Genomic DNA, 26,033 nt, shown 5'->3' with positions numbered 1-26,033 from the left:
TTGCCTTCTCCTGGAAGGAACCATAGTGAAAGTGAAAGTGAAGTCGCTCAGTCGTGTCCAACTCTTAGCGACTCCATGGACTGCAGCCTACCAGGCTCCTCCGTCCATGGGATTTTCCAGGCAAGAGTACTGGAGTGGGGTGCCACTGATAGAGATGGTCTAATCCAGACCTGCTGAACCAGGGAGCTATGACACACACCAGCGACAGTGAATGAGGTCTGGATGGTGGGGGACGGGGATGTTCATCCTCCCAGCCCCTATAGTGACTGGACTAGTCACTCCTGTTCACTGCAGCCTCATCCTCCGATGGTGTTACATGGGGGCCGGGGGTGGGGGTGTTTCTGAGGCTGAGCAAGAGGCCATCATTTACAGCCAGATGCAGGGCACATCATTGCCTAGATAGAGATACTGGAGGAGTTCGTGTCCCAGGTGCCCAAGGAGCAATCTGACAGGAAGTTGTGAATAAGTGTGTGTGGTTGGGGTTCTGGTACTCACAGCTCAGAAACTCCATCTTCACATACTTCTATGTTGGATAATTTTTGTCTATTTGTGGCTGATGTGCCATAAATGATGTCCAAACTGTGAAGTGACTATTGTAAAAGTGTCTGTGTTCTGTAAATGGGGGCTTCATCATTGTTTTGAAATACTAGCTATGAACAAGTCTGATTGGATCGAAAAGCCACAAGAAATTGTATAAGCACGTTTGTCAATGAAAGAAAAGGGAGAGCATTAAATATAACTTAAATATAATTTCTACTGTTGTAAATGAGTGGTTATAAAAGATGGTTTAAATTTCTTTGTATCACCTACTGCCGCACAGTTTCTTGTCATTTAATGAGATCACTGTTCCACTGTTCAGGAGTCTCAACCAGGAATGAGCTATTTAAAGCACAAAGCTGAGAATATAAAATTAGATATCAGGATTCAAGTCTCTCATTTAACAAAAATATTTTTTTGTAAAGTGTTAACAAATTCTCTATTTATTGTCTTCTCCAGCATTCTTGGGCTTCCCTTGTGGCTCAGTTGGTAAAGAATCTGCCTGCAATGCAGGAGACTTGGGTTTGATCCCTGGGTTGGGAAGATCCCCTGGAGAAGGGAAAGGCTCCCACTCCGGTATTCTGGCCTAGAGAATTCCATGGACTGTATAGTAAATGGGGTCGAAAAGAGTCGGACACAACTGAGCGACGTTCACTTGTTAATGCTATATTTTTAATTTTCATGATAATACTTTATCACACTCATTAAGCCCCTCTAATTTTCACTGGGAGCTATAATGTGAAAGGGTTGTAAAGTACAGATCTAATCCAGCCCCCTTAACCTGTACGTGAGGAAACTGAGGCCCAGTCAGGGTGACTTGTCTAAGGTCACAGAGCTAATCTCTTCCTTCCTAAACCAGCTCCTGTGCTGACTTTCTGAGTCTTAACTGCAGGTCTGTAATACGTCATTCTCCAAGTTACCCAAGTCCAAGTTAAAGCACGTTCACTTCTCTCTCTGTGTCGTATCTCACCCAACCTAAAGTCCCTCTCAGATCGAATCAGCCCTCCACTTTGTGGGAGCTGACACACCAGCTACTTGCCACGTTGGCCTTCAATTTGTAAAAAACATGGTATCTTTACTGCAAAGCACAGTAAAGAGAAGCATGATAAAATGAGATATTCCTGTCTGTTTATTTCCATTTTACCGCCGCTCCTCTCTCAATACCCATCCATGGCTTTATGGAAACTCCCGTGACAGGTGACTAAGCAAGACATTTGAACTTGGTGTAACAGATGGTATCAGCTGGGAGTGGACTGCTAAGGTGTTCTAGCTGCAGTTGGAGGTGGTTTTGAAAATGGTCCTGGAAGTGGCATAAGCTGTGAGCTGTACTCTTGGGTTCTTTCTCTTGAGAAAGACTACACCAATGCATGGGCCTGGTGGGTAGGGACTTAGGCTGGTGACAAGGCAGTCTGGGAGAGAGGATACAGACATAGATGAACCTTTCAAAATAGACTTAGGAAGTGAGAGTATTTGCATCCTATATGAATATTTATCAAAATGTCCCCACTGCTAAAGAAGCCTTAATAAATTAGCGAACAAGATGACTGATCAGGTGGATGAAGCTCTTTTTCTAGTCAACCCTTCCCTAGCCTGCTTATTGGAGTCACGAGCTCATCACATGCTTCTCCTCGACAAGGAGTATCTGACCATTGCCACTGCAGAATGCCCATTTTATTAATAGAAGGAATCATTATCATGTATTAACTCCTATCATGGTAGGGACAGTGAGTCAACCTCATTGGGAAGCGGTCTACACTGAATTTCTTTTTTTCCCCCTACCAGCTATGCTTTTACCATCCTCGTCTTAAATGGGTTTACTGAACATCTTATTCACCACCATGGTATCTTATACATTATGGCATCTGTCTTAGTTCAGACTGGTATCACAAATTACTATTTGTGGCTGGGTGGCTTATTAACCACAGAAATCTATTTCTCACTATCTGGAAGCAGGAAGTCTGGGATCAGGATGCCAGTGTGTTTGGGTTCTAGCGAGAGCCCCCTTCCAGTCTGCAGACTACCAGTTTTTCATTATATCCTCACACAGAGATGGTGTGTGAGATGCTCTGCTCAAACACAGAGCAGAGATGGGAAGCAGGCTCTCTCATAATCTTATGAGGGCAATATTCCCATTCATGAGGGCTCCACCCTCACAGTCTAACCTAACCCCAATTACCTCTCAAAGACACCATATCCTAATACATCACGCTCGGGGGGAGGATTTCATCTTGTAAATTTTGTGGAGACACAGACATTTAGTCCATAACAGCATCTTACTAGGGAACTAACTTTACAGTGAAGTAAGAAACTGGCTGTCTGATCAGATTCACTGACCCCACTGTGAACTCCAACAACCAGAAGCATCTGACTTTAGGAAACAGTGGAATGACCGAGAATGCATGCCTACTGAACCAGCTGGAAGCTCAGAGCTTGAGAGCTAGGATTCTCTTTACAATAGTCCCTGGGTATCCTCAGGGAACTGGTTCTAGGACAGCTCTCCCCACACCCTCCCACCCCCAGATAACAAAATCCAAGCACGCTCAAATCTTTATATAAAATGGCATAGTATTTCATATAACCTACACGCATTCTCCCATATACTTTAAATCATCTCTAGATCACTTATAATAATGAGAATCTATTTTAAAATAGGTTTCCTCTGCAATTAGATTGTAGACTCTGAGGGCTGTCACCATTTTAAATATCTTTGTATTTAAGTACCTAGCATTGTACTTTAAAAAAAAAAAATTATTTTGGGCTGTGCTGGGTCCTGGCTGCTGCAAGAGCATGGGCTTCTCATCGTGGTGACTTCTCTTGTTGCAGAGCATGGGCCCTAGGGTGCCCGGGCTTCAGTAGTTGTGGTGCATGGGCTTAGGAGCCCCAAGGTGTGAGATCTTCCTGGACCAGCCATAGAACCTGTGTCCCCTGCATTTTTTTTTTTTTTTTAAATATTTTGGCTTTCTCTAGCTGTGGTAAGTGGGGGCTACTCTTCATTTCAGCTCACGGGCTTCTCATTGCATTGGCTTCTCTTGTTGTGGAGCTAGGCAGAGGGGCTTCATTAATTGTGGCATGTGGGCTCAGTAGTTTTGGAGCATGGGCTTAGCTGTACTGTGGCTTGTAGAATCTTCCTAGACCAGGGATTGAACCCATGTCCTCTGCATTGGCAGGGGGATTCTTATCCATTGTACCACCGGGAAAGTCCCTAGCACTGTACTTTATTTATTTTACAACTGTAGTCTTTATTCTTGATTGTGCGGAATCTTCCTTGCTTTCCTATGGGGTTTCTCTAGTCCTAGCTGCTGCTGCTAAGTCGCTTCAGTCGTGTCCGATTCTGTGCGACCCCATAGACGGCAGCCCACCAGGCTCCCCCATCCCTGGGATTCTCCAGGCAAGAATACTGCACTGTACTTTAAATAGTGCAGGATACAGGTGGCAAACTTCTAGGTTCTGGGCTATATATGAACTGCATTCATTTTGATCAATCTGAAGTATATTTTTTCACTGACAGTTGCCAACATTGAAAAACCAAGAGATTCATGTGCAATGCACATGTGCACCTTCTCTTAAAAAATTTGAAGATCTGGCCATTTCAGGCCATATTCCCAAAGTTGCCCTCTTTAAACAAAACTCAGGCACTTCCATCTGTGAAAAGTCCACACTTTGCCCACTTGATTTACTTTCATTAATTACCCGGTTCCTGAAGGCATATAAGTTTGCCACCCTTGTCGCCCAATGGAACTATTAATATATTGAATAAGTGAATTTGGCCATTAACGCTTGATGTTCATTTTCATTTCACGTATGCATTCTATTCTTCTAACTCCACTGTAATAATTCACTTGTGGACAGAACCCTGTTAACTATTAACACGAATCACTTGTTTGTGGTCACATGTTTCAATAAATATTAATACGTTATAAAATACAGTCTGGGTCTTAGCCCCAGACCACTGTGAGTTGAATCTCTCTGTTTTGGTCCCTGGTGGTTGGTGGTTTTAGTCGCTAAGTCGTGTCAGGCTCTTTGGGAGCCCATGGCCTGTAGCCTGCCGGGTTCCTCTGTCCATGGGTTTCTCCAGGCAAGAATACTGGAGTGGGTTGCTATTTCCGTCTCCAGGGGAGTCTTCCCGACCCAGGGATCAAACCCGGGTCTCCTGCATTGCAGGCAGACTCTTTACCAACTGAGCTACGAGAGAAGCCCAGCTTTGATCCCGGGATGCCTCAAATCTCATCCTCGTGATTCGTCCCCTGGGTTTATTTTTATTTATTTATTTATTTTTATGTGGGGTGCCTTTATTTGAATCCCTACCCTGCCACTTACTAATTGTGTTATTAAAATAACTAGCATTTTAAAAATTATTGGAATATATTTGGCATGGTGGTGGTAAATTAGTTGCTAAACCACTGACTTTTGCAGCTCCACGGACTGTAGCCCACCAGGCTCCTCTGTCCGTGGAATTCTCCAGGCAAGAATACTGGAGTGGGTTGCCGTTACCTTCCCCACGTCCCCTGGGTTTAGCCGAGACTTTGTTACTTGTCAGGTAGAGATTAAAATTATTTCCCGATAACTCAAACATCCAACATTTTAAAGTAGGTATCAGGACAGAAGTTATGCTTTCTACAGCAAGGAAGAAATTAGAAAGCTCTTTCTGAGGTGGTCGGGACACTGGCAAAGGTGGAGGAGTCTGGAATGTAGTTGCTTTCTGAAGTTTATCGAAGGCTTTTTCGGGAGGGGATTTTGGGAGTCTGGGAACGACCCTCCCTGTGGGTCTGGCAGCTTAGGGCGGGGCTTCAAGCACGGCGCCCCCTCCAACCCCTCCCCACCCCAGCTGTCACCGGGATCAATTCCCGGACTTCCCGAGCGCAGCGTTCGGAGTTTCACAGTTCTGGGGGCTCGTCTCACCGTCCCCAGGTAACTTCCTCCGTTGCCGGCGCTCCCCTTGTCCCTTCGGTCGCTGGAGTTGCACACCCCGCGCCCCGCCGCGGCGCGATACCCTCTCTGGCTCTCTCAGCATCATTCTCCCCAAGCGGACAGGACGGGGACAAATTCGGGGGCTTCCCTGCCCTCGTCTCCTAGCCGGGAAAGACGACACGCGGGAAGGAGGCCCCGGGAGTCTAGACTCCCGGGGCCTTCGACACGGGGCGCTTGGCGAGGGAGCGCCCCTCTGCTCCCCGCCACCGGCGGCCGCGCTCTACCCCCGCGGCGCGGCGGCGCCCCGGGCTCCCCGCCCCCGCCCCGGCGCTCCCGCACTCCCCCTAGCGGCCGCCGCGCGGCCTCGCTCCGTCCCAGGCTCGTCGGCGGCGCAGCTCACGTGACCGCGCTCCGGGCCTGCGGCCGCTGTCGGTTCCCCCAGTCACCGAGCGAGAGGGAAGAAACAAGATGGCGGCTGAAGGCGATCCGGAGTGGGGCCCCAGCAATTCGGCTTGAGCCTTCTCCCTCCACCCGCTTCCGCCGGCCGGGCCCCTCCCGCCCGGCCCCGCGGGCCTCCCCGCCCGGCCCCGGCGCCCCCCGCCGCCGCCCCTCCGCCCGCCCCTCCCCCCTCCGCTTTCCCTTCTGCCCCCCGCCTCGGCTCCGACATGAGGGGCCGGCGGGGCAGGCCGCCCAAGCAGCCCGCGGCTCCCGCTGCGGAGCGCTGCGCCCCGGCGCCGCCGCCGCCGCCGCCGCCGCCGCCCACGTCCGGGCCCATCGGGGGGCTCCGCTCGCGGCACCGCGGCAGCAGCCGGGGCAGGTGGGCCGCCGCCCAGGCTGAGGTGGCGCCCAAGACGCGGCTGAGCTCGCCCCGGGGGGGCGGCAGCAGCCGGAGGAAGCCGCCGCCGCCGCCACCGCCGCCGCCGCCGCCGCCGCCGGCCCCCCCCAGCGCCAGCGCCCCGGGCCGGGGGGGGCGAGGAGGCGGGGGCGGCAGGACAGGGGGCGGGGGCGGCGGCGGCCACCTGGCCCGGACCACCCCGGCCCGGAGGGCCGTCAACAAAGTGGTGTACGACGACCACGAGAGCGAGGAGGAGGAGGAGGAGGAGGACATGGTCTCGGAGGAGGAGGAGGAGGAGGAGGAGGACGGCGACGCCGAGGAGACCCAGGATTCCGAGGACGACGAGGAGGATGAGATGGAGGAGGACGACGATGACTCCGACTATCCGGAGGAGATGGAAGACGACGACGACGACGACGCCAGCTACTGCACGGAAAGCAGCTTCAGGAGCCATAGCACCTATAGCAGCACTCCAGGTACCCGCCCAGCCCGGTTGCTGCAGACTTCTTCCCCCCCTCCCTCCCCCCCGGCTCTCTCCCTCCCTCTCCGGTCTCCCCCCACCCCGCAAACGGAGGGGAAATGCGACGGCCCGTCAAGTGGCAAAAAACTAGATTTACAAGAGGAAAGAGGCGCATTGTTCAAAATGGAGATTGCATTGTTGCAGTTCGCAGGCCACACGCTCGCTCGCTCTCTCCCCTCAACCCCCTCTGTTTCCTCTTAAAATTGTGTGCCAGTGCAGTGTCTCCACCGGGCAGAGTTGAAACTTTGGCACACACGTATCCATTGCATTCATTTTTCTCCCCTTGTTTTGGTTTTTTGGAATGAAAGAAGCCTCTTGTTTTTGCAAACCTCTTTGCATTTCTAATGTGGTTTCTTTTAGATATTCCGTCTATATAGGTTCCTAAAAAAGGGAATGGAGGATTCAGACAGATTGTGCCATACAAACGCACACACACACACACAACATGCTTCTCTTCACACCCCGAGCTGTGTGGTTTTAAAACTGTCTTAAGGAAACGGATCAGTTGGGTTAGTAGGGGAGCCTTATCTGGTCCTGTGTGTTTTTTTTTATTCTTGAGTGCTGATGGGCTCGTGCAACAGTTGCTGGTGAATGGCTGATTAAAAAGCAAAGAAGAAAAACCAAAGAAAACCAAAGCAAATTTGCTATTTTATCTGATTGCAATATCATTTTGGTAAAATGCAGAATAAGAGACCGCAGGAACTTGCGTCTTAACAAATTTGATCCCTTTGCCTGAGAAATGCAGTTTCCTGTCACCTGTTGCAGAGACGTATGGTTGATCATGCAGACGTAACTGCTGAAGATGAACTTTTGGACCAACTTCCAAGTCACACAGCAGAAGTATAGGGAAATTTAATCACAATGACTTTTTCTTTTATTTCTGTTTCTGAGGGTATTAAGTCCTCCCTGATCTACAATGAACTTCTCCATGGTGACTTCTGTTTTCTCAGAGAGATTCTCTAGGCTGGTGCTGAGATACATTTTGTTTATTTAAAAAACACACATACACACAATGGCTGCTGTGTATTAAATACGTAGTTGCAGTTTACTAAATTGTGAAAAAGAATCATAATTTATGGCAGTAACCTACAAGATCTTTTCCTTTATATTTTTGTTAATCTGAACTAACTAAATTAGAATTTAGTTTTCAGAGCATTTCCGAATTAAAGTTCATGAAGGAATAGAGCCTTAACAGTGATTAAGGTGTGTCACTTGTTTTTAAAAGAGACTGGAATAGGAGAAGTGGTTAGATGTTAATGTGCCTTTTTTTTAAAAAAAAATAAATGCTTAAATACTCATTGGAGGAGTATGAGTATTAAGTCAGATGTAAGCCCATTTAGATTGTCCTCCCAGCAAAGGAAAAAGGTAATTTCTTTTGCCTGACAGTAATATCTGCCTGTCTTTGGGGTGGAGTGAGGGAGAGCAAATGTCAAATGTGTATGTCCTGTATGTGGAAAGGACTACACACCATTCTTGCCAACTTAATTTTAGTGCATCTTTTGTAGTAATGATTTCTACCTTACGAAATCACATGTGGTCTTTTCTACCAGGAGCCCAGAACTGAAAGACTTGTGGAGGGTAAATTATACTACTGGAGGAAATTTTCTCAGATTATACAGAGCTCAGGCGTTTTGGCAGGGTGGTTCAGCTAACTTTAACTCCTCTTTGAAGGCTTAGCAAGTAATATTTAGGGTTGAGAGCGGTGTATATGCTGTTAAATTACAATTTTGTGGTTAGGTTTTCTTTTTCAAAAAGATCTTTATATCTTTATGTACTTCCATGATATTTTGTTTTTTCCGATGACATTCATAGTCTACCTCGTGTATGCTTGTCCTACCTTTATGTGAAATTAAGGGTTATATATCTTTATACTAACTTACACCCCCTGTAGTTCCCAGTGCAGTGTTGGACAAATGATTGTTAGTAGGTGAGAGCTTGTAATAGATGAAGTTGTGCTGATTCTCCAGTGGGTACCATAATTCCTGAATATTTTGGGTGTGGGAAACTAAAAATTGGCCTGATTAGATTTTGATAGTTTGACCAGTTAATAGTAGCAGAGTTAGTGTGTTTTGAGCTGCTGTTTCATATTGCTTGCCAGGCATTTTCCTTTCTTTATTAGATGTGGTGTTAACTTGTTAGATGTTTTACTTTTGAAACATTATTTCTCAAGCTTATGGTGAAAGAGATGATACATTTTACATCCTAAACTTTTAGAATATGTCCACTTGCTTGGAATAACAGTTCATGATAGTGAGTTGTTTAGGCTAAACCCTTGTTTCATTTGTTTTATTGGGTGTACTTCTAGGTAAATGTGTATATGTGTGTATATGCTTTGGAAGGAAAAATGTTCTAGAACTGGTTTAAGATATCCCAGGAGTTCATAAATAAATATATTTGATGGATTCGAATCCACCTATGTTGTCGAGACTAAAAAGAGGAATATACTTTCTTGGTAATTTAGAATACATTGATTAAGTCTTGTAAACTAGAATGTTGGCTTAAGTACTACCATAAGAATAAGAAATTATACTTAGTATACTTATATACTTAGCATAAGAAGTTATTCATTCATCTGTTCATATATTGAGTACTTCGTAGGTAATGTACCTGTTGATGCAAGGACATTGGTTGATGTTACTAGATTAATTTTCTAAAACCATAGATTTAAAAAAGTATTCAGTGGAGGTGAAATGTTTTCTTCTTAATGAAGAAAAAATTTTAAATGGGTATGTAAGGTCCTCATATAACATGTTACTATAGGGATGGCAACTTGTTAATAAAAATTTGAAATCATCTAGTTTCGCCTAAGTTCAAAACATTTGGTTGCATAAGGCTTTTAGTATTTTTATTGTTAAAAGTTAGAATTATTTCAGACAGTAGGTTTTATGACATACTCTTGAAGTACATTGAGAAGAATTGTATAGAAAATGTTTTGGATAGGCATTTGGTAAAATTCCGACAACACCTTGAAATCAAGTGTTTGCTAATTCAAAAAAGTTAAGTCAGACTTTAAAACAGCTGTTCTTGCATTTAACTTGTGCAGGACTTATGAGAATACTTAGCTATTATTTTGAAATTTGGAGCTTCTGGTGACTTCAGAAAATAGAAGCCCTGGTGTTGTCCTGGGAGAATTAGTGATTTATGTCCTCTAAGATTGTGACAGTTGAGATGGGTGGCACAGGTGCCATGAATGAACTGTAGATTTATCTGAAGAAGAATTTATTACTCGTTTTGACAATATTTATGCCCACCAGTTTCAAGCAAATATCTTTTCAGTATGCTTGGGATTGCTGATTGCTACAAGTGAGATAGGTACAAAGTACTGTGGAGATTTAAAGGAGGGCGGGCTCATAAGCTATATGGGGGAGTTGGTATGGATGTCTGCTTCCTGGATGGGCATGTGACTAGTGAGGATGGACACAGGCAGGGAGGGAGTAGCATAAACCAAGGCACTGACTTTCAAGTGTGGGCTGCTGCTGCTAAGTCGCTTCAGTCATGTCCGACTCTGTGTGACCCCGTAGACAGCAGCCCACCAGGCTCCTCTGTCCCTGGGCTTCTCTCCTTTAGCAAGAGCCTGGGTATATGAATAGGAAACTTTTGGGCATTAGTTAGAGAACCAGGCTACAGCATTTTTCCTCTCTCCCTCATCTGTTGGGTAAGGATTGGGCTAGAGCAGTGGTCCACAGTCGCATTGCTTCCGTTCTGCAGGGTGGATTGAAAGAGGACAGATAACTGGTGGGGATGTGTATGGGTTTTATAACCCTGGATGGAAACATCAGTCCAGAAGGTACTTCAGAATTCTCCAAGCCTGGACAGCATCAGAAGTGTAGACAGAGGACTTCATCAGATAGGCCTCTGTAAGAATGGCAGCAGGTATTCAGGATTATAAGATAAATTAATGAGATATTTTCAGGTATCAGTACTTGAAGAGGTTAAGCATGAGAATTAAAGAAAATGAGGGCCCCAGAGAGTTATTACAAAGTTGGACGATGTGATCTATGAGTGATAGAGAGGTATGTCCAAGGTATGCAGTGATAGATGGTCTTTTGTACCACCCAGGCCCAGTACTCTGCTGGGGTATGAGTGGAAGTGGAGCTGGGTATTGAAATGTGTGTGTGCAATGGGACTGGGGATACTAAGGCCAGGAGCTCTGGCTTCTTCCCTCAGGTCCACCTTTTCTTCCTCTTCAGGACACTGTGTCCTCCCAGTGACTGCAGATTCTTGGAGTGGGTGTGTCGGGGGCGAGAAGGTGGTGGGGGTGATGGGAGACCAGTGGTCTGGTGACAAAGATAGTAGCAGATCCTAGCAGATGCCGTCTTTGCACTGGGTAGATCCCTCGTTCCCTGCTCCTTAGCACACTCTTGAGGATCTCTTCCTAGAAGTCCTCCTAGAGTACTGATGATCACCTTGATCTCTCTCCTCTTTGAATGCCCACTTGTGGCACTTAGAGCCTCATCTTCATAATTTAGTACTAGCTTAACACTGACCCTTATTATTCTAATTTTTGTTCATGCTTTCAGTCCTTTAAAATGATAACCCTCAGGAGGTAGACCATTTCTTAAAAAGAAAAAACTTACAGAATGCACTTGAAAAGATTGAAAGTAAAATCATACAGATGGAATTAAAGTGCATATAGCTAAATATAATGTTTTAATTGTCTACTGGTATGTGTCAAACTATTTTATGTGTTTTTCTAGATACTAAGTTACATTACTCAAATATTTTTTGATTGCTGAATGCTTTTTAAAAATAGTAACAGTAAGAGCTAACATTTATGGACATCTGAATTGCTGAATTATTTTCAAGTAATATGGAATAAAAGTTGCATTTAAAAATACAAAAAGATTTTAAAAGGTGCACTTTTATTTTTATTTTTTTAATTTTTATTTTATTCATTTGGCTGCCACGAGTCTTAGCTGCAGCATAGAGACTTCTCGAGTTGTGGTGCACAGGCTTAGTTGCTCCAAGGCATGTGGGGTCTTAGCCCCCTGACCAGGGATTGAACCTGTCTGTCCTGCATTGCAAGGCAGACTCTTAACCACTGGCCCACCAGGGAAATCCCTAAAAGTTGCATTTTTAAAATAGCAGTTTTATGGAGATACAGAATACATAGCATAAAATTCACGCTTTAAAAAAAAAGAAAAAGGTATTATTCAGTGGTTTTTAGTGTACTCACAGAGTTGTGAATGTATCACCCCTAATTCCAGGATATTTTTATCACCCCAACAAGAAACAGCGACAGTCACAGCAGTCACTCCTTGTTCTTTCCCTCCCCTGCTCCATCTCCTGGCAACCACTACTTTCATTTTCTGTTGATTTGTCTCTCATGGAAATTTCTTACGAAAAAAAATCATACAATATATAACTTCTTTCATTTAATTAATGGTTTCAAGGTGCATGGATCTTGGAGCATGTAACAGTACTATATTTAAATAATATCCCTTTATATGGATACACCACTTTTTGTTCATCCATTCATCACTCCATGGACATCTGAATTGTTTCCACTTTTTGGCTATAGTGAGTAACACTGCTGCTAATGTTCATGTATAGGTTTCTGTCTGGACAAGATGTGTTCATTTCTCTTGGGTATATCCTAGGAATGTAATAGCTGGATTAGTTACAAATCCTTTTTTTATACAAATACAGTTTGAATAGAATCACTTTAACCAGACTTTTTGTTTGTTGTTGTTGTTTGGAATAGTTTTGAAACAGTTCTCTTAGGATGAATGAGAGCTAGTTTGTAAGTCTTCCAAAATATCTATGATTTTTTGGATTGCTTTTGGTCAGCTTGGGGAATTTATTCCAGGTTTGTCAGAGAAGGAGCAGTGTAGGTGGAGTCATATTTTCACACAGTCAGTGTGAGCATGTGTGGCAGGCTTTGGAGGCACCCACGTGTGTAAATAAACTCACCACGAAGTCTTAGGCTATCATGATACATGAGAATCTCAGGATTCTAGGTAAATCTTTTGTGAATGTCGAGGATCTGGAGAGGTAGCACGCAGCATAGAGATTAAAGAGTGAGGAACCTGGAACCAGTCCTCATGGATGAATGCATGAGTGTAGGAATCTGGGCTCTGTAGTGATGGGCATTTTGCTCAAGTCTTTGCACCTCACTTTCCTCTTTTGTGAAATATCATAGTACTGAACTCAGTGTGTTGTGAGGGCCGAATGGGTTAATGTGTGTGAAGCGCCTAGAACAGTGCCTGGTACTGGGTAAAGATTCAATAAATAGTAGCTATTCTTGTCTGTTGATTTGTTTCTGAACTGTAAGCTGAGATTCTGTAAAAATATAGGAACCTTATTTACAGTGTAGCAAGGTAGTGTTTTATTCTGTCAGAGAACTGTCAGTTGACTCTCAGGGTAGAAAAATATTTTGAGGACCACATTTAAGTAAAAGTGCACAGTAAACTAGAGCTTTATTCCCCCTCCTTTAAAAGGGTTACTAAATGTTTAACTTCCCCATTCAGAACATTTAGTTTACCTAACACCTGATTTATTCTAGAACTATAATAAAAAATACATTGACTTCTGTTATTTACCATTAAAGTAGAAAAAGTGCTCTGATCATTTGAGCTCTCTGATAGTTCCTCCTCCAAGACATCTTCCTCTGCCTGTTCCTTAAACCCCAGTTTACCAGGTTTTCAAACTAGCCCCTGGCCCTCTCACTATGTCCCTCCTTCCCCTGAGATCTCATCTGTTCTCAAGTTGTTTTTAAAAATTGCAGTGAAAAATGGAAAAATAGTGCAGTTTTACTCCTTTGGGAAAATGCACATAATATAAAGATGAAAATAAAAATTATCATTCCACCAACCAAAGATACCCATTGGACATGTGTATGTGTGTTTGCATGTGTGTGTGTGTGCGCGCCTGTTTAATTCCATTTACTGCAACATGTTCTTAGTAATATTTTTTAGAAGTTACAACTCAGATGAAGTAAACTGATTGTTTTCCCTTGATAAACAGCAAACTTTTCCCATATCTTGGTTTCTTTTTTCCTTTTTGGCCATGCCACACAGTTTGTGGGATCATAGTTCCCTGACCAGGGAGCGAACCCGGTTCCGGCAGTGAAAACTAACCTACTGTACTGCCAGGGAATTTCCTGAAACTTCTTTTTGTTGCTTTCACTGTTGATTCTGTTTCTTGGGTCCTACCGCCCCCTTGGTTTACTTGCCTTTTTCAGCACAATCTCTAGTTGCTTCCTAGGAATGGGTGCATGAGAAATAAACTTGTTTTTTTTAAAATCATTATGTATCTGAAAATGCCCTTCTCAGTACTAGTACTTGGTAGAGAATTTGGCAGGGGGTAGGGTCCTAAATTTAAAAAGGCACTTTCACTGAAAGCTTTGCTTTGGTATGCTCCAGCATCGAGGATTGCTGTTGTGAGGTGAAGGGCCATCCTGATTACCTCATGTCTGACCTGTTTTTATCCATCCAAAATCACTGCGGATGGTGACTGGAGCCACGAAATTAAAAGACGCTTGCTCCTTGGAAGAAAAGTTATGAAAAACGTAGACAGTGTATTAAAAAGCAGAGACATCACTTTGCCGACAAAGTTCTGTATAGTCAAAGCTATGATTTTTTTCACTAGTTTATGTATGGATATGAGAGTTGGACCATAAAGAAGGCTGAACACTGAAGAATTAATGCTTTTGAATTGTGGTGCTGGAGAAGACTCTTGAGAGTCCCTTGGACAGCAAGATCAAACCAGTCAATCCTAAAGAAAATCAACCCTGAATACTCATTGGAAGTACTAATGCTGAAGCTGAAGCTCCAATACTTTGGCCACTTGATGCGGTGAGCTGATTCATTTGAAAAGACCCTGATGCTGGGAAAGATTGAAGGCAGGAGGAGAAGGGGGACGACAAGATGAGATGGTTGGATGGCATCACGAACTCAATAGGCATGAGTTTGAGCAAACTCCAGGAGATAGTGAAGGACAGGGAAGCCTGGCGTGCTGCAGTCTGTGGGGTTGCAAAGTCAGACAGAACTTAGTGACCAAACAACAACAAAGCTTTTAGGCTCTTTTCATGGTCCCCAGTACTCTGAAGTTTTAAAGGGACTGCATATCTCTTGATGTGGCTCTTTTTCACTCATTCTGCCTGGGTACTTGGTGGGCCCTTTTAATCTGCAGACTCGTACTCTTTAGTTCTGAGAAAATGTCTTTATTATTTGCTAATTTCCCCCCAAATTTGATCTGTTCTTTTGCTGAACTTCTCTTTAGTTAGACGTTAGGAATTTTAGACTGTTCATGTGAAATTTCTTATCTTTTTATCTGTTTGTCAATTTGGTCTGTTTTCTGGGAGATTTTCTCTTCTGAGCTTTCTACTAAATCAGTTTTTATTTCAGCTGTCAGATATTTAATTTCTAAAAACTGTTTTCTGTGTTCCTTTTCATCCTGTTTGTTTACACAGTATCTTATGTTTCTCATTATTGATAATTTAAAAAAAATACTGAAGTGAAACTTCAGTTCAATTCAGTCGCTCAGTCGTGTCCGACTCTTTGCGACCCCATGAACCACAGCACGTCAGGCCTCCCTGTCCATCACCAACTCCTGGAGTTCACTCAAACTCATGTCCATCGAGTCGGTGATGCCATCCAGCCATCTCATTCTCTGTCGTCCCTGTCTCCTCCTGCCCCCAGTCACTCCCAGCATCAGAGTCTTTTCCACTTATATATGGTAAAATTCACCCTTTTTAGTGTATAGTTTTGACTCTCTAAGTTTCAGCAAATACATACAGTCATGTAACCACCACTACCATTAAATACAGAACAGTTCCATCACCTCACCTGATGTGCTCCAGTAGTCAACTCCCCTCCCTCACCCCAGGCCCCCACTGATCTATTTTCTGTCCCGGTAGTTTTGCCTTTCCCTGAATATCATATAAATGAGATTACAGCCTATGTAGCTTTCTGAGTCTGGCTTCTTTTACCTGGTATAATGCATTTGAGATTTATCCAAGATATGGCTTGTGTCTTGGTTATTCCTTTTTGTCGCCAACTAGGTATTTCATTCCATGAATATACCACAGTTGGTTTATCCATTCACCCATTTAAGAACATTTGAGTTGTTTTTAGGTTTTGGAGATTATAAATAAAACTGCTTTAAACATTGACTTACAGGTTTTTGTGTAGACATAAGTTTTCCTTTTTCTTTTTCCGCGGGTAAAGAGGAGTGGAATCACAGGGTTGTATGCTAAGCGTATTTTAGCTTCCTAAGAAACTGCCAAACTGTTTTTGTTTTTAAAAATAATTTTTATTTATTTATTTTTTGGCAGCGCTGGGCCTTCATTGCTGCTCTAGCTTTTCCTCCAGTTGCAGCGAGTGGGCGCCACTCTTGTTTTGGGGCACAGGCTCTAGCTCGGACTTCAGTAGTTGTGGCACTTGGGCTCCGTAGTTGCGGCTCTTGAACTCTCGAGCGCGGGGCTCAGGAAGTTGTGGTGCGTGGATCTAGCTGCTCTGTGGCATCTGGGATCCTCCCAGGTCAAGAATTGAACCCGTTTCCCCAGCATTGGCAGGAAGACTCGACCACTTAGCCACCAGGGAAGCCCCAGTCTCTTTTCTAGTTAAGCATTTCCAGTTCAACGTTTTGCATCCTCACCAGCAATGGATGAGGGTTCTAGCCATTCTAATAGGTGTATGCTGCTGCTGCTGCTGCTAATAGTGGTATGTTTTAGGGCTTCCCTGGTGGCTCAGATGGTAAAGAATCCGCCTGCAGTGCAGGAGACCTGGGTTTAGTCCCTTGGTTGTGAAGATCTGCTGGAGGAGGGCATGGCAACCCACTTCAGTATTCTTGCCTGGAAAATCCCCATAGACAGAGGAGCCTGATGGGCTATATAGTCCATGGGGTCACAGAGAGTTATATTTCATGATGGTTTTAATTTGCTTTTCCCTAGCAGTAATGCTGAGCATCTTTTCATGTGCTTCTTTGCTGTGAAGAAAATGATTGATGAAGTGTCTGCTGAAATATTTTGCCTTTTTTCACTGAGTGGTTTTCTTGTTACTAAATTTTGAAAGTTCAGCTAACGTAATAATTATTTATGCTATATAGTTTCCCAAAGCTCTGTTCCTTTTTCTAGAGCATTTTCTTCCTGGATGCAGCATCCTCACTTACCTAAGGACATGTATTATCATTTTTTTTGTGTTGGGTGGAGGTCGACTGCACCTCGTGACTTGTATGATATTAGTTTCCCAACCAGGAATCGAACCTGGGCCCGTGGCAGTGAAAGTGCCAAGTCTTAACCCCTGGACCACCAAGGAATTCTCTATTATAGTATTTTTTTTTTCCACTTTGTTTTGTTTCATCAGACTCCATTTTTATGTTTTAGTTTTTTCTCTTTGACGTTGGAGGCTTCTTTTCAAATGCCTCTTGATCCTCGGCTGTTCATGTTTAGGAGTGAGGCATGGGGTACTCAGTTTGTGGGTGGCTGTAGTTTGACAGTTGGTGGGTTTCACTGTAAAGTGATTGGGCGGTGGGATCCCAGATGTCAATGTTTTTGTGTTTGTGTATTTGTTTTCTCTTTCACACTTCTATTTTTCTCATATGAATCTGTTTGGGTTTTTTTTTTTTTTTCCTTTTTTGCCTGTGCCACGAAGCATGTATGATCCTAGTTCCCTGAATAGGGATTGAACCTGTGCCTCCTACATTGGAAGCAACGAGTTTTAACGACTGGATTGCAAGGGAAGTCCTCTATTTGGTTTCTTAAGGGAAGGTTTCTTGCATCTTTCACCGGGATCTGGAATTAGGGGTCCGTGGGTGAGTGACAAGTATCCTGGGAAGCTGGATGAAGTCAGGTGGCTAGAGTTCACACTTAGAGTAGGTACACTTCACTAAATTTCCCTATTAAAAACCTGAGCGATCTTTATTTTTCAATTGTGGTATAATTGATATAAGGGCTTCCAAGGTGGTACAGTGGTAAAGAATCAGCCTGCCAATGCAGGAGATGCAGGTTGGGTCCCTAGGTCAGGAAGATCCCCTGGAGTAGGAAGAACCCATTCCAATTGCCTGAAACATTCCATGGACAGAGGAGCCTGGTGGACTGAGCATACACATGCCCATAATTGATATATAACTTAATTTTAGTTGCAGGTATATAGCATAATGATTTGGTGTTTGTATATATTGCCAAATGATCACCACAGTAAGTCTAGTTACATCTGTCAACATATCAATACATAGTTACAAAACATGTTTTTCTCTTGTGATGAGAAATGTTGAGATCTGCTCTGTTAGCAGCTTTTAAATATACAGTGTAGCTGTCTTAAGCATAGTTACCATGTTGTACCTTGCATGTCTGTGACTTATTTATAACTGCAAGCTTGTGTCTTTTGACTCGTCTTCACCCATTTTTCCCAACCACTGTGCCCTGCCTCTGGTGACCATCAGCCTGTTCTCTGTATCTATGAGCTTGTTTGTTGGCTTGTTTTTTAGTTCCCACATATAAGTGAGATCATACAGTATTTGTCTTTCTCTTTGACTTATTTCACTTAGCATAGTGTCCTCAGGGTCTATCCATGTTGTCACCAATGGCAGGATTTCCTTCTTTTTTATGCCTGAATAATAGTCCATATTGTGTGTGTGTGTGTGTGTACCACATTTTCTGTATCCATTCATCCATCAATGGACATATAAGCTATTTAATGTCTTGCTTATAAATAAAACTGCTGTAAACATTTACTTATAGGTAATGAATAATGTTGCAGTGGACATGGAGGTGTGAATATCTTTTTGAAACTGATTTCTTTTTCTGTGGATATATTCTCAGAAGTGGAATTGCTGGATCATATGGTAATTCTTTTAATTTTTTGAGGAACTTTCATACTGGTTTCCATAGTGGCTTCGCCAAGTTATATTCCTACCTGCAGTGGAGAAGGGTTTCCTTTTTTCCACATCCTTACCAACACTTGTTATTTCTTATCTTTTTGATAATAGCCATAGTAACAGGTGTGAGGTGATGTCTCACTGTGGTTCTTTTCTCTTCGTTCTGGCGTGTTTTTACCTTTTGTACTTCTTTGTTGTCAATTTACCAGGTGTTGAGAGGAAAAAGATATTAGTTCATGTTACATATTAATCATGTGTAAAGTATAGGCACATTAAGTATTTCTCTACAAGACAGTTAAAAAATAACTTAACCTAATACTTACTCAGAGTGCGAGGTACTGTGTTAAAAACTTTCATGAGATCCAATGAGATAAATCGTCCTTTACTCCCAGGAGTTCTCAAGAGTGAATAATAACACAGTACATAAATATAAAAATAACATAGGGCAGGCCATGGTAAATGCTGTAAGAAATACAAATTAGGGAGAGAAGTCATATTCTATTTGGGAGGTCAGAAACGGGGTCAAGAACAAGGTTAAATTTGAGATCTGTCTTGAAAGTTGGGTAGGATTTCTCCAGGTAGAGATGGAACAGGAAGAGAAAAGGGGAGGTGAAAGGTAACGGACGGGAGGAACGTGCGCATTCAGACAACATCGCAGTGAAGTGGAGTTTATATTTTGGTCCAACTTCAATAAATGCCAGTTTGAGGAAATTCTACTTAGCAGGCAGTGGGGAGTCATTGAGTGCTTTAACACTGGAATGTGCCATGATAAAGCTGAGCTTTTTGAAAAAGTAATCTGGCTTTGGTGTATAGAATTTTGGGGGAATAGGAGGGGGCTGATATAAAATAAGGTTCTGTCCTAAGGCTTTACCAAATAGTTAAGCTCTACTGTACAGCTTAGTATCTGTGGGTGGTTGGCTCTAGGACTGACCCCACGCCATGATACTGAAGTCTGCTGGTGCCCAAGACTCCAGTCCTCCAATGCTGAACTCCTGGATATGGAGGGTTGACCGTGTCTGCTGTGATTACTCGTAGTGACTAAACCTTTAGACTAATCTTAGTTCTCATTCCTGATTTTTTTTTAAGGCTTTACTATGTATTTCTGATGAATTATAAATATTATATAACATGTGTGCGTGCTCAGCTGCTCAGTCATGTCCGATTCTTTGCAATCCCATGAACTGTAGCCCAGCAGGCTCCTGTGATCATGGAATTTTTCAGGCAGAAGTACTGGAGTGGGTTGCCATTTCCTACTCCAGGGGATCTTTCCGACCCAGGGATCGATCCTGCATCTCCTGCATTATTCAGGCAGGTTCTTTACCACTAAGCCACCTGGGAAGTCTCATTTATATATAACAGATACAGATACTTTATAATATACATATTATCATACATAAAATATATATCAATGTATAATAAATATTAAGAATGCATTTCCACTGGCAGTGTGTGAAAGTGTCTATTTCACCAGCGCTAGTTATTTATAAACCAGCTTTGCATTCAGTGGGTTAAAAGCTCTCATTTGAATTTCCTTTTTTTTTTTAAGCTTACTCATAAAATCTAATACCTCTATGGCTTCTGACACCCACATCTCTGAAGTCATGGTTTCCTTCCTGTGTTTTAACTCATGGATAAGTGAATCCTTCTTGAACCCCTCTTGGAAGTCCTTTAGAAAGAAAGAAAGTCGTGTCCGACTCTTTGTGACCCTGTGGACTGTAGCCCACCATCCATGAGATTCTCCAGGCAAGAATACTGAAGTGGGTTGCCATTTCCTTCTCCAGGGGATCTTCCCGACCCAGGGATCGGACCCAGGGATCCAACCCAGGTCTCCCGAATCGCAGGCAGACGCTTTAACCTCTGAGCCATAGGCACATCTAATTCCACATGTTCCAAATAGAGTTCATGCTTTAATGACTGCTCCCGACCTCCCATTTCCTTCTCAGTTAATAATGGCACTGCCCACTGAATTGCCCAAGTCAGGAGTGAGGAAGTGACAGATTCCTCCCTGTGCCTCATGAGCCCTCCATGTGCAGGCTTGTCACCAGGTCCTGTTCAGTTTACATCTTATGTCTCCTTTAAATATCTTTCACTTCTCTTGTCCATCCATGCTAATGGTAACCTGAATCAGGCCTTCTTTATCCTGTACTTGGTCTCTTAAGGAACCAGCCTGCCTCCCTGGTCTCCTTTTTTCCATTCATCGCTCATTTCCGTCTTCCATGTACATACTGCTCTGCTCTGAGACAAAGCCGACCATGTTACGCCCTTTCTTGGAAATCTTCTGTGGGAAAATGAGTATGTGTGTTAGTGTATGGGGATGATTCTGACTTGACTTTTGCGTCCTCTGCCGGCCTCATGTTCTGTTGCTTCACTGAATTGTTCATTTATTTAAAAAATACCTGTTGAGAACCTGCTGTGTTCCAAGCACTCTCTGAGATAAAGCCGTGAACAAAGCAGATGTGGCCCCTGCCCTGAATCCACAGGGGAAGGTAGCCAGTGTATCAGTGAGAGAAGTGCTTCCAGAGGGGACGAGTAACAGTGACTTCGTGGTGTATGTGTATGGGGGGCTGTCACAAAAAGCCTCCTTAAAAAGGTGACCATTAAGTTCAGAATTGAAGCAGCTGGGGGACGGGAAGGGAAAGAGGACTTTAGGCCATAAGATCATTACATGAAACGGACTGGAGGGAAAACCATGAAGGATCAGAGTGATGTGATCAGATGAGTGTTTGTTTTTTTTTCCCCCTCTGGCTATAGGATAGAGGATGAATTGGAGTGGGGTAAGAATTAATGAAGGAAATTGGGCAGTTGAAATAAACCAGGTGATAGATTTTGTACCTTGGAGAGAAATATTTTAAAAATACTGGGTTGGCCAAAAAGTTCGTTTGGTTTTTTTCCATAACATCGTACAGAAAGACCCAAACGAACTTTTTAGCCAACCCAATAATTTAGGACTTTATTTGGCTACACGAGGTCTTAGTTGCAGCGTGACAACTCTTAGCTGGGACGTGTGGGATCCAGTTCCCTGATAGGAATTGAACCCAGGCCCCCTGCATTAGGAGCACAGAGCTTAGCCACTGGACCACCAGGGAAATCCCCATCATTTTATCTATATTTGTTAAGACATTCTGCTGAAATCGACTGTAATTATGTGGCTGTCTCCTTAGTTAGAACCTGCCTTAGAGCAGGGAAGTTCTCTTTCATCTCTCTCCTCTTAGCGCCACCTCTATCTCTAGTATGCAGTAGGCAGCACCAGTAATTGTTGAACTGAGTGTTAAAAAAAAAAAATCTAGATTCTTTTCACTCTTAGTTTTGCCCTGTCAGGTATGGCAGCTACTAGCCATGTGGGGCTATTTAAATTAAGTAAAATTCAGACTTCAGTTCTTCATTGGCACTAGCTACATTTCCTGTGCCCAGGAGCCATGTGTGTTGTGGAACATTTGGGTCATTTCTTATCATCACAGAAAGTTCCCTTGGGCTGACTGGTTTGTTGTAGTCAGTCTGCTTCTGCTAGACTGTGGGAATTTATCTCTTTTCCTCTGGCTTGTATTTGCTCCAAATCCTGCGTGGCCTGGGTAGCCCCCGCACTCTGACTGTGGTTTTTCTCTGTTAAGCCTGTCAGCAAAGCGTTATTTGTCGATGTGATGGTGTTGAATTTCTGGAGTGAGATTTGGACTTATCTTTGGGAGGATGGCATCATTTGTTGTTCTCTCTGGTAGGGAAAGAGGAGAGGTAGTCAGCTAACCTTTAGTTTTAAAAAAATCTGTCATGGTCCTGAGAAAATTAAGTGAAGTCATAGATGTAAGACAGAAGGGAAAAAAGAATTAAAATTCTTCAGAGACTTTTAGATGAGACATTTAATTTGACAACTAAGAGAATTCCGTATTGTAAAAGTCTGAAAGTTGGTTTGTGAACTAAGTACTGATATGTCATCTCAGTTGTCTGAGTTCTGTATAAAACCTCTTTCTCAGGAGTCTCTGAACAAATAACTACTTTAATAGTTTTCAAGGAAAAGACATCACTTTGGGGGTGGAATTCGTTGTTATTAAAGTGATGTTAAATTGCAGTTATGGAGCCTCAGCACGTTTGGCAAGAAACCTGATGCTTAGACTCTTCTGTCCTCATGGATGTGTTCTAGAATTCATTCACTTGGGAGACTGCCTGGCCAAGTGATTCATGCTGAATGCCTGTGTTCAGTAGGTGCACTTTCTACATTTTACTGTCATGGCTTCCTCCTTGATTTCAGTATGCTAACATTGCCTCCTTTGAGGTCTGTTTATAGTATATCCTATTTATGGAACTTAAAAAGCATTTCAGAAACACACGCATTAATCTGTGAGGAATTTCTCATCTTGTCCTTTTTCCTTCTAATGCTTGCATAGCTATATCAAGACTTGTCTGAGGAAATAGTCCAGCATTGAAAATAGCTAATAAAATGTTAAACTTTCCTATCATTGCAGTTTTCCCTGTTCTTCTAGACATCAGAATCCTTTCACACACTCCTTGAAGTCTTAATAAATTACCCTTTTCTCCAACTTAAGACCATAAACTGCTTTCAAAGTATTATTCAAATAATTTTAAAAAATTTAAAAAATGATTTTACTGTAATTTCAGATACATATTTGAACTTTTCAGTTTGAATTATCTGGGTGAAATACCTCAGATTTCTGCTTCTCAGTAAACTTGGAAGTTTGCCTTTATCCAGATACACTATTGTCTCTAATTGTCTAAATTACCTGAGTTATAAATCCTCCCAGTGATTTAGGAGAAACCTCACCATGGGAGATTGTGTATGGCAGGGGTCACAAACTTGAATGCTGCAGAGTCCAAGTGAATTAAAGATGTGAAGTGGCCTTTTTTTTCCTTTAATAATAGTACATAATTGCAATTGGTGTTAAAGTTTATTTGCCTTGAAAAGCTAGCCCGACTGGAATTTTAGTCCCTTTTTGCTTTTATAGACAGTGCTGTTCTAAATGTGCTAGAGATGTATCTTTAGTCACCCAGACTGGTATTTCTATAAGGTCGATTCCTAAGATAAGATTGTTGGGTCACATTTAATAGGCTGAGCCATTACTTATTTGTTCTTAGACCTTCCCCAATCTGTGTTTATGTGGCTTTTAAATGGATTTTTTTCTGGAACTTACCAAAGTTTACTCAGATCTTTAGCAGGTGTTCTTGGATATAGACTAGGCCCAAAGTCCTTTCCTCATCAATTTATTGGTAAATATTCTTATTTGTAATACGAGAACCTGAGGTTTAGCTCCTGAACTGTGTCTCTGACAGTTACCTGACCAAGTGGGAATGGAATTCTTTATTGCTCCTTAGCTTGAATTTGACCTTCTAGAAGCTGTTCCTCTGTGACTAGATGATTCTAATCGGCAAGGGATTGGCAAGCTTTCTCTTGCTGGATAGTAAATATTGTGGTCTTTGTGGGCTAGACTGTCTCTGCTGTAACTACTCAACTCTGCCATTGTAGCATGATAACAACTGGAGACAACAGGTAAAGACGAGCATGGCTGAGTTTAAATAAAACTTTATTTATAAAAACAGCCTTTGGCTGGCCAGTTTGCCAATCCCTTTCTGAGCTCTTGACTTTCATTCATCTGTGATTTGGACAACTAGGTTAGGAAAAGAGCTTTGAATTTTTAAAATACCACTTGAAAGTCTAGTAAGAACATCAGTTTTTAGTTTTTGCTTTTTCTCTTTATCAGGAAAGAATTACAGAAAAATTAGAAAACTCAGAAGATAGCATTAATAGTTTGGTCACTCTCCTTACATAACCAGCTTTGTGTGGATGTGTGTGTATTTATATGAGGAATACTTATTTGTGCATAGAAATGTATCTTTTTAAAAAAAACTAGATAATGCATAATTGGATTTGTAAATCTTTCCCCTTATACCATGAGATCTTAGTATATCTTTAAATAATTTGTCTACCAAAATGTCTGCTCTCATGGAGTCATGGATTTTAAAGATCAGTTTTGTATTTAGCCACCTCTTCTCTTTTCTGATTGTTTCTAATAGCTTATTTGTTGGGTTGGATTTTCTAGGAATAAAGTTGCATCATTTTCAAACACGAATCATGTGAATACATCTGCTATTCTTATGTTTATTTCTCCTTTTTTTTCCTCTTTTCAAATTGTATTACCTACCATCTCCACACTTGATCTTAGCCAAAAGGCCGAGAAGCGATACCTCCCATTTCCAAAGTGATGTTAAATACTAGTTGAAATGAGAAGCATCTTTGTGTTCTTTCTAAATTTAATGAGACTGATGCTAATATTTCACTGTTAATTGTTATGCTAGCTATTGACTTTATTGTTTTTTGCTGTCCCAGTAAGCATATAGGGATATTTCATTTTGGTTTTGAATTTAAGTGCATTGTTGCTTATGTAATGTGCTTGCATTTTCTTCTGGTCTGTGGCTTGTTTTTCTTTCTTAAACTGTCTAATCCACGAGCACATTTTGTCTCTTCATTAATTCAAGTCTTTGAACCCTTTCATCAGTGTTTTTTTTGTTTTAAGCATACTGGTCCTGTTCATGTTATTACATTGTACCTAAGTCTTTCATGATTTTTGGTGCTGTTATATCTGGTACTTATTTTTAAAATTTGAACTTGGGGACTTCCCTGGTGGTTCAGTAGTTAGGACTCTGTGCTTCTTTGCAGAGGGCAGGATTTGATCCCTGATTGCAAAATTAAGATACCACATGCCTCATGGTATGACCAAAAGAAATAAATAGAATTTTAATTTCCAATTATTAATTGTTATAATAAAAATATAATTGATTTTTGTGTACTGATCTTTGTGACCTTGTTAAACTCAACTGTTATCTGATAGATTTTTGGTGGGGGGCGGTTTTCTTGGGATTTTCTACATAGGTAATCATGTGGTTTGGCAAATAGAGATGGTTTTATGTCTTAATTTTCCAAGCTGAATTTTCTTTTTTTTATTGAAGTATAATTGATTACAATATTGTGTTAGTTTCAGGTGTGTAGCAAAGTGGTTCAGTTTTATATATATTTCTTTTCTTTTTTATTCTTTTCCATTATAGTTTATTACAAGATATTGAATGTAGTTCCCCCTGATATACAGTAAATCCTTGTTTATTTTATGGATGATGGTCTGTATCTGTTAATCCCATACTCCCATTTATCTCTGCCCCCTTTCCCCTTTGGTCAGCATAAGTTTGTTTGGTATGTCTGTTAGTCTGTTTCTGTTTGGTAAACAAGTTAATTTGTACTATTTTTTTAGATTCCACATATAAGTGGTGTTTTATAATATTTGTCTTTCTGTGTCTGACTTACTTCACTTAGTCTGATAAATCTCTAGGTTCATCTGTGTTGCTTCAAATGGCATTGTTTCTTCTCCTTTTTTTTTATGGCTGAGTAATCCTCTGTTGTGTATATATACACCACAT

General features: G+C 42.2%; 1 protein-coding gene across 14 annotated transcripts in view; it reads left to right on the top strand.

Annotated features, from left to right (window-relative positions):
• The first annotated feature begins 6,002 nt into the window (after positions 1-6,002).
• The window catches only part of BPTF (bromodomain PHD finger transcription factor), a 130,815-nt gene continuing 110,784 nt past the window's right edge, over positions 6,003-26,033 (top strand). For 4 of the 14 annotated variants that reach the window (XM_055408235.2, XM_055408234.2, XM_055408231.2 and 1 more), the window contains exon 1: positions 6,005-6,756. In XM_055408235.2, coding sequence (XP_055264210.2) covers positions 6,111-6,756 — 646 coding nt within the window. In that variant the 5' untranslated portion in view covers positions 6,005-6,110. Of the gene's footprint in view, positions 6,757-26,033 lie in introns of all 14 variants that reach the window. The other 10 variants (XM_055408236.2, XM_088829227.1, XM_055408232.2 and 7 more) reach the window with 5 other exon arrangements.

The sequence above is a fragment of the Moschus berezovskii genome, chromosome 20, assembly GCF_049115385.1.
Source record: "Moschus berezovskii isolate FMDL1 chromosome 20, NW_MosBer_1.0, whole genome shotgun sequence".
Taxonomy (NCBI): domain Eukaryota; kingdom Metazoa; phylum Chordata; class Mammalia; order Artiodactyla; family Moschidae; genus Moschus; species Moschus berezovskii.
This window is presented reverse-complemented; position numbering and strand designations above follow the sequence as displayed.